Raw genomic sequence first — 18,519 nt, forward strand, 5'->3', positions numbered from 1 at the left:
AATGAAAATCCACAGCCTGTTTCCAGTCATTTGACCAGATCAGGAATGGAATGAATGAAGACCTCATCTAGCGGTGAGGATAGGAATTGTGCCTGCTGCCGAAGCCTGACGCACTCCTCTGGGGCAATTACTAATGGCTGAAAGATGAAACGAAATGTTAATGGAATGAAAGATGACAGGGAAAATCGGAGTGCCCGGAGAAAAACCTGTCCCGCCTCCGCTTTGTCCAGCACAAGTCTCACATGGAGTGACGGGGATTTGAACCACGATATCCAGGGGTGACATACCGGCGCGGTGCCGCCTGGACCACGGAGGTTATTATTCACATGTACTCAGTTGAATTTTTTAAAGTAGTGAATTAATTCCGGACGCGCACAATTGCGTGGGTGCTTTTTCAGGTGTTAATTTTTATTTTGTGAAATACACTATAAATATATGTATTTAAGAGCATCTCAGTCAGTTTTTAACGTACAAACAAAAATTCACACCACCAATTTTCTTTCAGGTATTCAAGCAAAAGCACGCCTTTCCCGTACAAAGTGATCCTTTGCGTTACGAGTGACATGTTAATGATCCAGCCGCAGGCAAGGGCGTAATTTCGAAACGAGTAGCATAGAACTTCTCACTTTTCCGTACTATAAATAATTTCCGGACATTTTAATTACAAATCGTCTCTGATTGCTCCGCATCACAGTAACATAAACATGGATAGTGGGAGAGATCACGAATCAAGGAACATTTGACTTAACTTTGTTGAATTAATTCTTCGCCTGATTGCAGCACCGTGGTTCCATACCCTACCACACATTAAAAATTGCGGTAGGCTGTCATTATTGTAACGACCGCAGGGTTTTGAGGGTTTTACTTATTAGAAACTGACCACGATACATTCGCGATAGCTAACCTCCAGCTGAGCGCGCGAGTCAACACAGCGCCACGTTATAACACAGTGTGACCCCTTGTGGGTGGGGATGCAGATGAAGAGTACACCCATGGTATCCCCTGCCTGTCGTAAGGGGCAACAAAAATTAGCCCAGGGGCTCACAACTTGGGAGTGTGGATTGGCGAACACGGGGCCAGGGCATTACTTCCACTTACTTGTGCCCTTGGTCAACTCTTTTCCGACCCCGATGGTATTAGAGCATTTGAGGCCTAGGGAGTCCTTCATTTCCACTCCCTTCATGGCCCTTGTCTTTCTTCGTCCGTTACTTCATTTTTTCGAAGTGACAGATCCCTTCTTTTTTCTCTCTATCTACCCCGTGTGGGTGGGGGACGCATAGAAAGAATACACTCACGGTATCCTCTGCCTGTCGTAAGAGGCGACTAAAAGGGGCGACACAGTGATGAGTGTATTAGAACCATGAAACTACTTGTGATTAATACTAACACGCGGGAAACCATGGGCCACCTTTACTTGCGAGTAGTAGCACTATGTTAGGTACACAATAGGTCTGTGATTATTAGCAACAGAAGGTGAGTTTTTATGGGTTTTCCAGAACCCGTGATTAGTACCATTGTGAGAAACACCACGGGTCTTGGCGTTGCCTGTGATTAGTACCACTGTGTGAGGAAAGCCACGGGAATACCTGCGCCCGTGATTAGTACACCTAGGTGAAGAACACCATGGGTTTGCACTGCCTATGAGTGGCGTCATTATATGAGAAACACCATAAGTTTGCGTTACCTGTTCGAAGAGTACAATACTTGTGAGAAGTACCATAATGTGTGGAGCACCGTGAGTCTACGCTACTTTTGATTAGTATCGCAATATGACAAATACCATGGTTCTACTTTACTAGCGATAAGTAACATTATGAGGGGCCTTTGACCTGGATTTCGGGTCCTTTTAGACAACAAGCATCCTCGATTCAAGACTGTGCCTTATAAGCAGTCCTGTGGTCGGTAATACTATCGTTTACGATAGTTTCTAGGTCGGATCCACTGATTGTTTTAAATTCGTACTCATCCATTCATTCTTCATATTCAGGTCTATTATTGAGGTCGGTGGATGATTTTGAAGTTATAAATTGTCATTTCATGTCGTATCGTTTCGTACCATTGGGAGCCGATAATCTAGATGTTAGGCCACTTTAAACAAGAAGCATCAACATCATCGTCATTATAACAAAGTATGCGTGTGACGTCACATATTTAGCAAAAATTTTGCCTTTTGTAGCGATATTTCATGAAAACTAAGTTTCATAATTTCATTTCTTTGTAACAGGTAGCCTTCACTTTTATCTGTCCATTACGACACTGAACACTGAACTATTGAACTGAGTTCAATACTCTTGGTGACATACGCGTTCCACTCAAACACTAAAATCATCTCATATTTTTATTCCATTTACCCGTTCTCGATGAAGGTAAGTCTACGCAGCGTCTCTGCATTCCAGCACAAGTGAACTGCCACCATCACAATACTGACTAATGTAGGCTATAGGTTAATCAATTTCCAACTGAAAAATGAGGGGATCACAACCAAAGTGAAATGTCCTAAAATCTATGGCTCATAATTCATTTCTGGAAATTTAAATTCATTTTAGAAAATATTAATCGTTAGGGTATTTTCTGAATTTTGTCATACATACGAAGTGACACGTTATTAATCCTGCTGAACAATTTTAATTTATTAAAAATCAAATGGACTAGGTTCACTCTGGTTGTGAATTTCAAATTATTGGATGAAACAAAAATTATAATTTAAGCAGTATATTGAAATATTCAATTCACTTTGTAACAAACATCACATTCAGACCATTATTTGTGCTTGTACCTTAATTTAGCACAAAAATAGAAATTTGGATATTTTCTCCAAGTAATGACCTCTACCCAATTCAGATCAATCGCTGTACACAAATTCATCATCGTGATCTGCGTTGATTGCAATACCATTTGACATTGTAGTAATATTAAGTGGGAGATTCTTGAAGAAGTGACAATGAGTTGGAGGTGTATAGGGCAAGACGTCCGTCATGTTGTTCTTCTTAGCTGCAGAGATCCTTCGTTAAATTCCACATTAGTGCTCTTGAATGACAGGTGACAATGATAATAAAAACAGTCCTGCACTCTTGTTTTGCGCAACAATTACTTTCAAGGAAGACATATTTTCATTCAGAGTTTCCTTTAAAATTATTTTCAAAGTGGAACCTTTAATCACTCATAACCACTTTATTTTGTAGTCAATTGAAGACTTTGACCATCAGTAGTTTTTCTATTGGTGATTACTTACTCCAAAGCCTTTGTGGATAAGAACTCCTGTCTCTTCATCTTGATGACTTAAAAATGTGGCTTCTTCCGCTTTGATGATTTGTACGCAGTCTTGCGGGGTGTCGACATGTGTAAGTTGGTGAATTAGGAAGATAATATTCATCGTTAGACATTTTATTCACCACATAAAACACATACACTCAAAAAATGATGGTATGTAGATTAATTGACTTGGTCCACTGTGACTGTGATAAATTCTTAGTAACCTTTACATTGCACAGGAAATATCGCCCTCTGTGAAGTAGCAATCGAGTTATTTGAACCTAGTTTGCTATATTAGTGAATAAATTGAAGTCATTTTAGTCCCACATTGAATTAATCCCCAAAATGACCACTGGTGGACTTGGTCAACTTTGGTTGTAAAATGAAATGGCGTATGGCTTTTAGTGCCGGGAGTGTCCGAAGACAAGTTCGGCTCGCCAGGTGCAGGTCTTTCTATTCGACACCCGTAGGTGACCTGCGCGTCGTGATGAGGATGAAATGATGATGAAGACAGCACATACACCCAGCCCCCGTGCCATTGGAATTAACCAATTAAGGTTAAAATCCCCGACCCGGCCGGGAATCGAACCCGGGACCCTCTGAACCGAAGGCCAGTACGCTGACCGTTCAGCCAACGAGTCGGACAACTTTGGTTGTGAACCCCCTCAAATATGGCATATGTCACAGTTGGTATATCATACATTGGTATTATTTTCATGAATCCAGAACCAGAGGACCATGTTATGACTCTGGTAGCTGTTAACTGCTCACTGATTCAAATAATATTCATTTTAAAGTTTTATTACAACATAACCCGATGTATACACGTCTTATATCTTTCATAGCAAGACACGAAGAACAAAACTAGAAAACGTCAATGCATGGATAAAACAAAGAGGATTTGAGTCCCGATGAATCAAAATTGTTCGCAATTAATCTAATTCGAAATGGGTAAATTCAGCATAGTATTAAGTTAAAAATATTGTACGAAACAGCCACTAAAGTGATGCGTTTACGTCATTGGTTTTGAAGTTCTGTAAACGTCTCTCTCGTAACGTAAATGATCACTTTCCGAGGCAGTTGGGTAAATAACTACTATTTCATACATAGAGAATGGAATTTTAGGCACAAATAGGTTAGAATGCAAACGTATTTAACCAATGGTCAAGTGACTACTACCCGTACAACGGTTCTGCTCTGAGATTTACGTAACTATTAGCGATCTCAACTGTTAGTACGCCTAAAATTTATGCAACTCTCCGACATAAGTGTAGAACGGCTAGATGATACTTGCACCTTGTTCAAATACGTTTGCATTATAACCTATTCGTAACTAAAATTCTCTTCCCTATAAGGTTATACTATGGTGAATTTACTCATTTTAAATTAATATTTAAATTTAAATAATTTTGACATACCATGTTTAACTCATGTAGTGAAGTTTGTAGTGATTATATTGCTAAGGAAGGAAGATAATGGAGTTATATAGTATTAAAACATCAAAATTAATGTTATTTCGAGTAAGTAGGTCACTAAGCTACCAGACTCAAACATGGTCCTCCGGTCCTGGAAAGGTAATACGAAATTTTGATATATTTATCAGTCGGAAATGGATTAACATATATATACTAATCAACGTTAGTAATGGTGGAAGGCTGCTTGAGCTGGGAATGCAGAGACGCCATTTTTGCTGTGGATGTGCAGGAAACCACAGCGCCGCTGTCAGACAGAGGAAGAATTCAATAAGGTTAAATTAGGTGTTCTCTGATTCATAATCCCTCCGACTGTTTACGTCACTGTAAAGTGGAGTTCAACCATTCAGGACGATTTCTAATAAACAGTGTGGAAGGTAATAATATTAAAATGTTATTTGCTTTAGTCCAATGACTACAATTTTTACGGTTTTCGGAGACAGCAAGGTGGCGAAATGTAGTCCCGTAGGAGTTCTTTTACGTGCCAGTAATTTTACCGACACGAGGCTGACGTATTTGGCCACCTTCAAATACCAGGATCGAACCTGCCAAGTTGGGGCCAGGATGCCAGCACCTTAACCGTCTGAGCCACTCTGCCCGGCATGCGGAAGGCAATTGCAATACGATAAAGAAGGCAATTATTCCATAATATAAAATACATTAAAGATAATGCTCCGAGGAAGCACAGGTACACCTATATAGCACCTTACAAAATTTAAGACCACCAGTGAAAATATGTTAATGAATTCCCGGTCCTACATTCATGGTACGAAATGGTCTGAAAATATCTATTTTTCTCATTCATATGGATACACAGCTTACGAAAAGAACTCTTAAACACCGAAGTTACGATTTTTGAAACATTTTGATAACCTATAAAATTACCCCACTTTTGAGTGTGTAGGCCACACTGTTCACTAAACTACAGCAGACATTGTAACTACTAAATGTTTATGAATACCTGTCTTCCTCATATAGTGGTACTACTCTTAGGTAACGCAGACCAATTCTGAACCCTGTGAAACCAACATATCGAGCGCAGCGCTCGGCACCTAGACACTAGTCTATGCAACCGAGCGCCCGATTCCCCGTCTCAGTGGGATGCACATGATGGTACAAATCACCGGCAATGCCCATACCCATGGTATTCCTCACGTAATGGCACTAATCACAAGTAGGCTCATGGTTCTAATTCCATCATGCCTTGGTCGCCACTTTAAGTCACCTCATACGACAGGCAGGGAATGCAGTGGGCGTCCTTCGTCTGCGTCTCCACCCACAGGGGTATGTAAACAAATTCAGAATGTGTTTTGTTGAAATTTTAATAACTCTTCGTAGATTTCTTTCACAACAAACATAAACTAAAATTTATACTTGAGACCCTTTCAACTTTTGACAGTACCTAAGCCAATGAAGACTATAGCTACCGTATCCAATCGGATGGTTATTCTTAATAACTACAGTAGTTATTTTAATTATTATTATTATTATTATTATTATTATTATTATTATTATTATTATTATTATTATTATTATAGTAAATAATATGATATTCCTTGTTTCGATTCATTGTTTTATGGCAGCTGTAAATGACATAGAATTGTCTATGAAAGACTGAATAAACTGAGTCGTAATTTTTCGTTTATATAAGCTGCGTTCTTCAATATGCCATTACGATATTCTCACACCATTTGAGCTGTTTTAATTCCTGTTGACAGTTTAAGAAATTCGTTATTATGACGTAAAAGGGAATGGTAGAAACGATCCATGAGTTATAGCTAATGAATGACTTGTTGACGCCTTCGTAATGTACAATAATCCATTCAGATTCTGTTGAATTGAAGGGGCGTGACTTAATATTAAAAGGACGGCTTGTCTCGCTTTTAATGAGGGGAATTATGAGGTTTGTGAACACTGTATAAATGCTTTATACTGTGGACATTATTATGCTTGCGTATAAAGACTAGTTCACGGTATGTCACTGTGTTACATACCAGTTTTGATGAGGATGTTATTAAAAAAATCCATGATTTAAAAATGAAATAAATGGCACAACATGTGTCACACGAGAGAGAAAAAGTATTCTTTAAGAAAATACTACAATGAAAGCATATAAAAAGGAATTTTATATACTATATTGGCAGAATATTGATGATGATAATGATGATTATGATGATGATTGTTGTTTAAAGGGGCCTAACCTCTAGGTCAACGGCCCCTAATGGTACGGAATGTAATGACAATTTATAATTCCAAAATTCATCCACTGACCAGAATTCAAAACTTGATGATGAAGAATGAATGGATGAATATGAATGTAAAATTATCGGCAGATCCAACTCACAATCTTAGCAGAGCAAAGTCACCTCCGTACAGGCCATGAAGGCCTCTGGAGGAGTGGAATGTAAAGACTTCCACCATTGTTAACCTCGGCACGTGATGGGGTAGAGTGATTAGCTCTACGCCCGGCCGCCTTTGCCCCCAGGAATTAACCTGGTACTCATTTTTGGTGTAGGCTGAGTAAACCTCAAAATCAATTCACTGACTAAAATTCAAAACGACGACGATGTGCAATGACTATGATCCGACCCGCAATGCTCCACCTTCCTGGAAACTAACCTGAAACAATGGTATATACTGACCAAGGGGCAGCTCCCAAAGCACAAATCTGAATCGATGATGCTTGTTGTCTAAAGGGGTCCAAAATCCAGGTCAACGGCCCCTCTTGAAGGTACTTATCGCTAGTAAAGTAGAACCATTGTATTTCTGATGTAGCGGTAGTAATCACAAGTAACGTTGACTCGCGGTGTTCTTCAGATTGTGGAACTACTCACATATAACGCAGACCTGTAGTGTTTCTCTCATAATGGTGCCACTCATAAGCAACGCAAAACCATGGTGTTCCTCACATAGTGGTAACTAATACCAGTGATCCCTACTTTCCCGTGGAATTCCTCACATAGTTGATACTAATCACAGGCAACGCAGACACAAGGCGTCGCTCATATAGTGGTACAAATCACATACAACGCCCAGACATGGGATGTTTCTTGAAACGCAGACCCATGACGTCCACATCCAAATTCTGAAATACCCCTTTTTACCTGCTTCGGGTGTTCCAACCGAACCTGGAATGGGGTGTCTCCGTCATAGTGATGGATACTATACACGGGTATTCCAAACCCACCCACAAACCCATGGTGTTTCTCACATAGTGGTACTAATCGCAAGAAAAAGTCAGCTCATGGTATTCCTCGCATGATGGTACCACAGATGATAGCATGGTTCAAAATTCAGCATCCCTTGGTCACCCCTTTTAGTCGCCTCTTACGACAGGCAGGGGATACCGTAGGTGTATTCTTTGTCTGCGTTCTGCTCCCACAAGGAATCGCAAATTATACTAAGTAACTAATGGCCTTTGGGTCAATTTTTTATTTAATTACTTCAACATTTTCTTTTACAGAGGTTATCTACAATTACAAAAGGCAATACATACAGATAAGATTTATAAAGTAATATAAAAAGTCGAAAAGCAGAACAAAACAAAATGAGTCTGTCTCGCAGACAAACAAGTCATCTTCATATAGGCCCTACAACCATAATTTGTTTTTAAATTCTAATTTGTTAGTTAATTAATATCAGTGAAAACCCTACAGTAATAAGATATCCTCTGCTCATAAGACAAAATTTACAATGAAGTGATGCATATAGCCATATATTGGAATATTTGGTAAAGACAACTTAATACTAACCATAAAGAAACTTTACTAATCAGATACTTGTAAACCAATGAGAAACACAAATTCGCAAACTGGCATTGCAAAGTCAATATTATGTATTTACAATATTTAAGAAATTCGAAAGGCACTGATTTTAAATTTTGTTCCATATCTTATTGTAACAGCTCCTTCTCTTCGAAGACGGATTCCGCGCATACCTACCCTCATTCGATGGATGGAAGTTATATGGTTTAATTTTCCTATGGCAAGATTTCACTAATATCGTAGTAATGAAACAGAGTTCTCCAGTGGCCTGGCAATAACAATTCCTAAGGGACATATCGGCGCTGTGTACTGTATGGATCAATGCAGGACCTGGCTTGGTACAAAAGTAGATCATCTATATGTGCGAAGTAGATATAAGAGTTGTACTATTTTTTATTCTTGCAACAGAAAAGTGATTTCCTGGTCAAGAATAATATCCACCCACATGCTGGCTGTGGAAATCAGCACGCTGTGCAAGACCTTCGATAATTTCACTGGCCGACACAGTCGCCAGATTTTTCACGCACTGAATACATTTAAAAATCATAGATCAACGTAGTAAAATGCAAGTCCGACATAAGTCAGTTTAGTGACAATGCATATAGCATACATGTTATGTTAACTTCTCGAAATAACCACCGTTGTTTTCAAGGTTTCAACAGGTTCAGAGCTTGTGTCACAGAAATCAGGACTGAACACTTCTGAAAATTTACTTTCAACAACTGTCCCATACTTGGAGGTCTCTCGAAAACAGAACCTTGCCCTTCATGATACTGTACATGAAGAAATCACAAGTTATTAAGTCAGATGATATTGCTAGCTATTCAATAGTTCCTCTTTTCTTTGGCCAGTCGTTAAAATATATATTTAAAAGTCTGGGACAGTAAGTGCAATGTGCTGGTGTCTTGTTGCCAAATTCTTTATTATATATTAAAAAAAGTGGACTATATTAGGCAACATTTTTATGACTGTTGGATAAAGCATTTATTTTCCGAAGGTTAATGTTCCGTCGATAATGAATTGGGCTTTATCATACCACTACAACATATCCCTATCTGTATCGAAACGCCGGGTACATTTAATATTTGTTCAATGCCTGAATTTGGATTTCCAGATGTGCAGTAAACACAATTATGGCCAGTAATACACTGACTGACAGAGCAAATGCAACACCAAGAAGGAGTGGTCAGAACTTTATGCCAATTGCAGGGTAGACTGACGTCACTGAGGTATGCTCATGATGTGAAATGCGCCGCTGTGCTGCGCACGTAGCGAACGATAAATGGGACACGGCGTTGGCGAATGGCCCACTTCGTACCGTGATTTCTCAGCCGACAGTCATTGTAGAACGTGTTGTCGTGTGCCACAGGACACGTGTATAGCTAAGAATGCCAGGCCGCCGTCAACGGAGGCATTTCCAGCAGACAGACGACTTTACGAGGGGTATGGTGATCGGGCTAAGGGCAGGTTGGTCGCTTCGTCAAATCGCAGCCGATACCCATAGGGATGTGTCCACGGTGCAGCGCCTGTGGCGAAGATGGTTGGCGCAGGGACATGTGGCACGTGCGAGGGGTCCAGGCGCAGCCCGAGTGACGTCAGCACGCGAGGATCGGCGCATCCGCCGCCAAGCGGTGGCAGCCCCGCATGCCACGTCAACCGCCATTCTTCAGCATGTGCAAGACACCCTGGCTGTTCCAATATCGACCAGAACAATTTCCCGTCGATTGGTTGAAGGAGGCCTGCACTCCCGGCGTCCGCTCAGAAGACTACCATTGACTCCACAGCATAGACGTGCACGCCTGGCATGGTGCCGGGCCAGAGCGACTTGGATGAGGGAATGGCGGAACGTCGTGTTCTCCGATGAGTCACGCTTCTGTTCTGTCAGTGATAGTCACCGCAGACGAGTGTGGCGTCGGCGTGGAGAAAGGTCAAATCCGGCAGTAACTGTGGAGCGCCCTACCGCTAGACAACGCGGCATCATGGTTTGGGGCGCTATTGCGTATGATTCCACGTCACCTCTAGTGCGTATTCAAGGCACGTTAAATGCCCACCGCTACGTGCAGCATGTGCTGCGGCCGGTGGCACTCCCGTACCTTCAGGGGCTGCCCAATGCTCTGTTTCAGCAGGATAATGCCCGCCCACACACTGCTCGCATCTCCCAACAGGCTCTACGAGGTGTACAGATGCTTCCGTGGCCAGCGTACTCTCCGGATCTCTCACCAATCGAGCACGTGTGGGATCTCATTGGACGCCGTTTGCAAACTCTGCCCCAGCCTCGTACGGACGACCAACTGTGGCAAATGGTTGACAGAGAATGGAGAACCATCCCTCAGGACACCATCCGCACTCTTATTGACTCTGTACCTCGACGTGTTTCTGCGTGCATCGCCGCTCGCGGTGGTCCTACATCCTACTGAGTCGATGCCGTGCGCATTGTGTAACCTGCATATCGGTTTGAAATAAACATCAATTATTCGTCCGTGCCGTCTCTGTTTTTTCCCCAACTTTCATCCCTTTCGAACCACTCCTTCTTGGTGTTGCATTTGCTCTGTCAGTCAGTGTATGTTCATTAAATTCAAATGTAGCTTCGTCACTCTACAAGATCCCTTTGAAAGTTCGTGTCGGGATCGTATTCGTGCAGAGCTTGTAGTAGCATAAGGTAAAACGGTACGTTTTTAAAAACATCCACAAATTTACAAAAACATTTTAAAAATGTTGTTAATCTTTAACTGGAAGTTAAATTAAGAGAGTTATGCCATCTGATTGCACAATTTATAATTTAAGGGGTGTCCAAAAATGTTTTCCTTAAGAAATTGTCCTGTTTTGAGATCACCTAGCAACTACTCAAATGCATTTATTTAATGTTTCCTTCACTGAACTATTATAATTAGTGTTATTGAATTCTCCTACAAAATGTATTAGTGTATCACCATTACACCAAGAAGTATAGCACATTATTTTGAAAATGCAAAATTTCAACAACAACAGAAATCCTTTCTTCGTATTCCGTTTTTGAACGGGGATATATTATTCTCATTTTTAGTACAGGATTTGTGTGTTTGTTGTTTAAAGGGGCCTAACGTGAAAATGTTGCTCATCGGGTCGTTTGGTGCATGCATTTCAGTGGGCTTGGCAGACTGATATGTAATAGCAACTTCTGGCTCGGTGAGGAAAGCAACGGGAAGCTACCTCACTCCTCATTTCCCTAGTACGCCTCTTCAGTGATGCCTAGGCCATCTATGGCAGCTGATGGCAGAGCTGTTGAGGATCCAATCAGCCTTAGGGCTGAAGACTGAATATACACATACAACAGCTAAGTCATTGGCCCCTTATTGTACGAGGTGTAACGAACTACATATTCAATCTTCGAAATATATCCACTGACTAGAATCTAAAACGAATGGTAATGAGAAAATGTTCTTCTTCTTCTCCTTATTCTTTTCCTACCGCTTTTTCCCACACCTGTGGGGTCGCGGGTGCGAAGTGGGTCGCACATGTGGATTTGGCCCTGTTTTACGGCCGGATGCCCTTCCTGACGCCAACCCTATATGGAGGGATGTAATCACTATTGCGTGTTTCTGTGGTGGTTTGTAGTGTGGTATATTGTCTGAATTTGAAGAGGAGAGTGTTGGGACGGACACAAACACCCAGTCCCCGAGTCAGAAGAATTAATCAGAAGCGATTAAAATCCCCGACCCGGCCGGGAATCGAACCCGGGACCCTCTGAACCGAAGGCCAGTATGCTGACCATTCAGCCAACGAGTCGGACAATGAGAAAATGATCATGAAATAAAAATATACAGTGGATAAAATTCACGTCGTCTTAATTACTGGGATGATGCTTCTAATCTAAAGGGGTCCAGAATCCAGGTCACCGGCCCCTCATGATGACACTAATCACTAGTAAAACAGAACCATGGTGTTCCTCCTACAGTGGTACTAATCACAGGTCACGTATACTCACGAGTCGCTTAAGTGCGGCCAGTATCCAGCAATCGGGAGATAGTGGGTTTGAGCCCCACTCTCGGCAGCCCTTAAAATGGTTTTCCGTGGTGTACCTTAATTAAGGCCACGGCCACTTCCTTCCAATTCCAGGGCCTTTCCTATCCCATCGTCGCCATAAGACCTATCTGTGTCCGTGCGATGTAAAGCAAATAGCGTATACTCACAGGGTCGCTCACATAGTGGTACTAATCGTAGGCAAAGCAGACCCACGGTGCATCACACATTATGGTAACGCCCACAGGTAACACAATCCCATGGTGTTCCTCACATAATAATACTACTCTCTGGCAACGCAGTTTAATGTTTTTCTCAAATAGTGGTGCTAATCATGGGTGTCAGCCAAACCCGTTGTGTTTCTCACATAGTAGTACTAACCATGGGCAACGTAGACCCATGGTATTGCACATAAATTGGTACTACTCACAGGTAACGCAGACCATACTGAACACAGTGGAATACACATGATGACCTTTCACAAGCAACACTCAGACTCATAATGTTCCGCACAGAATGGTGCTGCTCCTATATAAGTAGACAATCAGGGGATACCATGGGTGTAATCTACGTCTGCAGTCTCCCATCCACAGGGGGTAGAGAGAGAGTGAAAGGAAAAAGAAGGGATCTGACACTTCGAAAAATGAAGTACAAGACTAAGAAATAAGAGCCACGAAAGGCGTGAAAATGAAAAACTCCCTAGGCCTGGAATGCTCTAATACCATTGGGGTCGGAAAAGAACAAGGGTGGACCAAGGGAGATCGGACAAGATAGATTAAAGTGAGGAACCTGGTACAAAAAAGTGAAAGCAATGCCACGACTCAGCTAAGGGCCCCATGGTCGCCAGCCAACGCTCCCAAATTAAAAGCCCCTGGGGCTCCTTTTAGTCACCTCTTACCCACAGAAGATTTTAGTACAGGATATTCCCAAACTAATTATCATTAATGTGAGACCACTTTGAGGTAGACAGCTGAATATGAACTTGACTTATCGATGTTTGAACATGAAATATAAACACAATTGCTAGTTTTGAGTAAATTAAGTTCAAAGTTGTGCATTAGATTATTCTTCTCTCTTCCTCCCTGGAAGTATTAGAATTCGTCCACTGTGTAGGTGGGAGCTTTCATACAGGGATTTCATTGCACGTAGGACGTCTAGTGGTATTAGTGGTTTATACTTATGACTGTCAAGTTGATTACTAGCTTTTTATTGGCCATTTTATATTTGCAGTCAGATGATACAATGTTGCCCATATAAAATATGTCATATCTTGTATGGAACTGCAGTTAGAACGCAAAGCAGTTCCAAACTAATTCTGACACGGAATGTGTTGCTGCCTTTTAAAAGAACAGAATGTCTGGGTTTCATAACCATACAGTTCACGTGCCAAACCAAGAATTACAGACCATCCAAATCTTTGATTTTCGAAGTTCTTAACCTTAAAGGAAGAGCTTTGAAAGCAACTAGGGCATGTTGTAACATTAATGAAATTCTGAAGGCAATCTGTGCCAATAATTATGTTCAAATTTTCACCAGGTAATTCACAGTCATCTGGAACACTGCTATCGCCTGTGGGTCTAATCTTTGATTGTGATGCACAACTTTGTTCAGTACGTACGACTTTTTCATTGTTTTCGTTTACTAGGTTTTGTATAGGGGTTACCAGGAGAAATAAGTTGTTTCGTTTTTATATTTCGATATTTAGAGCCAATGACAACAAATTTACATCCAAATCCACACACGTGTACAAGCAACTTGACAATATTTGCACTGAAAACACGCGGTCACTGATACATGGAAGCTGCCATTATCAAGCAGTATTACAGCTGCATATAAAAAATTCACGTGGAGCCATCTGTGGAGAGCTATTCTGTAACAACGAGCACCAAACTTGAATTTAAAACATCGAAAGGGACCATGAAATTCTCCCTGCAGCGGTGCCTCGCCGACCTCAAGCCGACACATTTATGCACGAAACATGTAAAAACCACACATTTACTTAAAGTAGAAGAATAAATATTTCATCAGGAAACAAAAATAAACAAGTGAAAATTCCGTCCAAATATGTCTTTTCAAACGTATTGAAACAGGAAGCATCCGGGTACGCCTGCAATTGCCCGTAATCGAAGAATTGGAGACTGCACGGCCTGTTTCAAAAGTTTAAATTGTGCGCGTTGTAGTCTGTGATGCAACGCATCCTGCTAGCAAGCTCTGCTGCAGCTTGCTAAGGCACGACCGCGACGTCACGGAACACGTGGCCCACACGTCAGAAGGAATGATGTAGATGCTTTTTTCTATTTCACTTCCTGATGAGATAATAGTAAATGGACAATGAATCATATAGCTGGCATTAACACATAGCTCGTACTCAAATTTCCAGTCGATAGCTGGACTATTTGAGGAGATATTAAGATATTAAAATATCGGGTAATATCCATGACGTTCACGCCCAGGATCAAGCTTTTGTATAAAAGGCGAGCCTGAAAACTGAACGACACACAGCGACCGACAGCAGAGACCGGTGAAGGTCTGCTGCATGACGTAGTACCAGCGAGCGTGATTTAACTTAGTGCGTGGAATGCCAAGTTCCGAACATCTACAGCTTCGAACTCAGTATCAGTGAGGTACGGCCTAGGTGAGAACTTCGACTCTGACAGCAGTATAATTTTATACTCTGAAATTTTTCGCCCACTTCTAAAAGACTTATTTAAAGCATTCAAAAACCGGGCGAGTTGGCCGTGCGCGTAGAGGCGCGTGGCTGTGAGCTTGCATCCGGGAGATAGTAGGTTCGAATCCCACTATCGGCAGCCCTGAAGATGGTTTTCCGTGGTTTCCCATTTTCACACCAGGCAAATGCTGGGGCTGTACCTTAATTAAGGCCACGGCCGCTTCCTTCCAACTCCTAGGCCTTCCCTATCCCATCGTCGCCATAAGACCTATCTGTGTCGGTGCGACGTAAAGCCCCTAGCAAAAAAAAAGCATTCAAACGCTTTACCATTTTACGTTGTTTGTTTGAAAACCCAAGTGTTGTGAATTGGACATATTATTTTGTGCCGTATGCTACAGAACTGTCAGTAAACAATACAACTTACAATTTAATGAAACAGTTTACGTATTTGAACTTTTGCAAGTGACCAGCTAGTTAGAACTCTGTTTATTAAAATTACGTGCCTATCATTTCAGGTAAGGGAACATAGACGAGTAAACTGAGCATTAATGCTTTACGGTGTGCTAGATAGACAGTAGATTGTTTCTTAAAATGTCGTGCTCATTATTTCACGTAAGGGAACATGGACTGTGTAATTGAATATTACGACATTATCATGTCGTCGTTGCCGGGGCAAAACCTCCTATGTGATAATATTTGTGGAGATATACGGACCCGCTGCACATACATTATGAAGAGCGAGAATGCCTTGACAATATTCACACAATATTGCACCTTAGATGACAGAACCTTACCGGCCAGAGTTCTAAGCTAAAATATTTCACATAGGAGGTTTTGTCCCGGCAGCGACGATATGTGAGATAGAATGTGCAGACTTTGCTTAGACTTCACGAACTGTATTCAAACTTACATTCGGGAACACAGTGCATTCAGCGAATGGAACTTGTGTAGTTAGACAGTGACGGTTCAATCGCATTATTCAGTTGAACCTTGGTTGATAAATGCGGTTTGTGAAAGAACACCACTATGGAATATGAAATATAAACGCTATCCTTCTCGAGATATACAACGCAAACTATGGTCGAAGTTTGCAGAGGAAGTGGGTGTTGCAAAATATCATAAGTGAAATTTCACTACGAACGTTACACTTGTTAATTATGAACCGAAGATGCTATTACACTCGAAGTGGCGTGTGCAATTTGACGCCACGTGCACAGACTTAACCATCCGTATCATCTTGTGAACTTCCACCGATGGAGACGTGGTAGCTTTGGAGGATACGTGGTGATGGTGTTCCTGGTCGCCGGTGGATACGTAGTACTACGGCCCTGAGAGATGCAGGCAGACGGAGCGAATTAAAATGAACCGTGATTTCTAATCTAACTTTCAATTCCACAAGTCATTTTCAATTTTCCAAGTAACTTTCAATTTCTCAAGTGACTTCGAATTTGACTTTCAAGTTCATAAGTAACTTTCAATTCCTCAAGTGACTTTCAATTTCTCAAATAACTTTGAATTTTACACGTAAAGCCAGTGTAGTATTAAGTCTTACCAGAGCTACTCCAAAGCTCAAGCGAACTTGCTAACGAGTGGAAGAAAACTTTGAAGAACATTTATAGAATAAAACTGAGACAGCCATTTCGTTAGATATTTTTCCAGTGAATTAGAGCTTTATTTATTTTCACAATACGTCGAACTGATTAATTATTTCAAGAGTGAAAATTTGGTTAATTTGCGATAATTTTGAATTAGGCATTCAATTACGAACTTCAAGAGTGATCTTTATTTGTTTTCCTATTAAGTCAAACTGGCTGATTATTTTAAGAAGTAACTTGTTTTATTTCGTTATTTATTTCGTTTTGAATTGAGCGTTTGCTTGATACTTCAAGAATAAACTTTGACCATTTTACTATAATTGTCTATCACTAATATAATTCAAACAAGAAAAAATTTTATTTTATTTTTAAATATCAAATTTTGATGGTATGCCAGTCCAATTTGTCAAGGATTCAATGGCATCACAGGGAATTCATTTACATTTGTTAATATTAATAAAATGGAGTGTGGCCTGCTATGCAATATTTATTCAACTGCAATTCCCTCTCTGCACACTCTCCTGATCTAAGACCGCACACGCCCTGCGTACTTCTCATGCTCGATCACGCGCGTAATTATGTGCGTGTCAGTTACTGGTACAGTATATGAATACCGTTCGTCTGTAAGGGTTAAATACCAAACGTTTCAACATTCTTCTTACATTTATCTCTGATATGTAACTAGATGCATTTACAAATGATTTAATTGGTGATTTATGAATCATTTCAGTTAGATGTTGCATATGTTCTTCTGTACATACCTATAAAAGTCACCCGGAGCACAGTGCATACACCACCGAACCCGTCATCTCAAACGTCTTATTAAGCTTATACATTCTTTGGCGAGTTGAAGCTTCAGAAACGAAATCCTTATTTAAAAGCTGCTTCCAGTTTACGGAAATCTTAGTCATACTGCCACCACGTTTTCAGAAGGTGAACTGGCTTTTCATTTGTAATTATTACCCTATTTATAATTAATATACTTGTATAAACAACAGATTACAAATTCTTTGCAAATGAAAGCTACATCAGGATGTCAAAAATCCCCAGGTTACAGAAAGCATCAGCCATACATCAACAATGCGTGATATTTTATCGTCAAAAATAGACCTCGAAAATGACAGCAGTAAACTAAGATCGGTGGTACACCGGGGATGGAAACGGAGATGAAGAAATGGAGGAGAAAGACCGTAGAGGAGAAAGAGTTGCATTTATAGATATGAATGTAGACATCAGGACCAGGCATATTTTAAAAGTTCATCACATTTCCTCATTCTAACTTAACGACCAAGAAAATGGTAGGAAGGGAGCTTACCTGTTTGGAAGTCAGGATCGTCGCAGAGGAACTTGAAGGTGTGCCTTGCTCCCGCTACTTGGTCATCGAGAAGTCTTCGGTCCCGTACCGAGAGACACGTTTGAGAGAAGTCGTCCATACAGCCCATGCCCAACTTGAAAGCACTGCGCACCTCGAACGAAACACAAATGCTCTCCTTAGAACTAGTGACATACCATAGAACGAAGACATTTTAATAAATTTAATGATGATCATGATGATGCTTGCTGTTTAAAGGGGCCCAACATCTAAGTCACCGGCCCCTAATGGTACGAGATGGAATGAAATGGCATGATAGTTCAAATTTGAAAACGTATCCACTGACTAGAATTTGAAACAAATGAAAATGACTATGAATTTAAAATAATCAGTGGATCTAATTCGCAATGCCTTATTTTCTGATAAAATGATAGAAAATATAGATTACAGAAGAATA

At 40.8% G+C, this 18,519-nt stretch overlaps 1 protein-coding gene across 1 annotated transcript in view; it reads right to left on the reverse strand.

The window, feature by feature from the left end:
• Positions 1-18,519, reverse strand: part of LOC136857191 (uncharacterized) — a 971,464-nt gene that overhangs the window by 104,281 nt on the left and 848,664 nt on the right. Inside the window, exon 3 of the mRNA XM_068227647.1 lies at positions 18,066-18,208. Within this exon, the coding sequence (XP_068083748.1) occupies positions 18,066-18,208 (143 nt within the window). The remainder of the gene's footprint in view (positions 1-18,065; positions 18,209-18,519) is intronic.

This window comes from Anabrus simplex, chromosome 1 (genome assembly GCF_040414725.1).
Source record: "Anabrus simplex isolate iqAnaSimp1 chromosome 1, ASM4041472v1, whole genome shotgun sequence".
Lineage (NCBI taxonomy): Eukaryota > Metazoa > Arthropoda > Insecta > Orthoptera > Tettigoniidae > Anabrus > Anabrus simplex.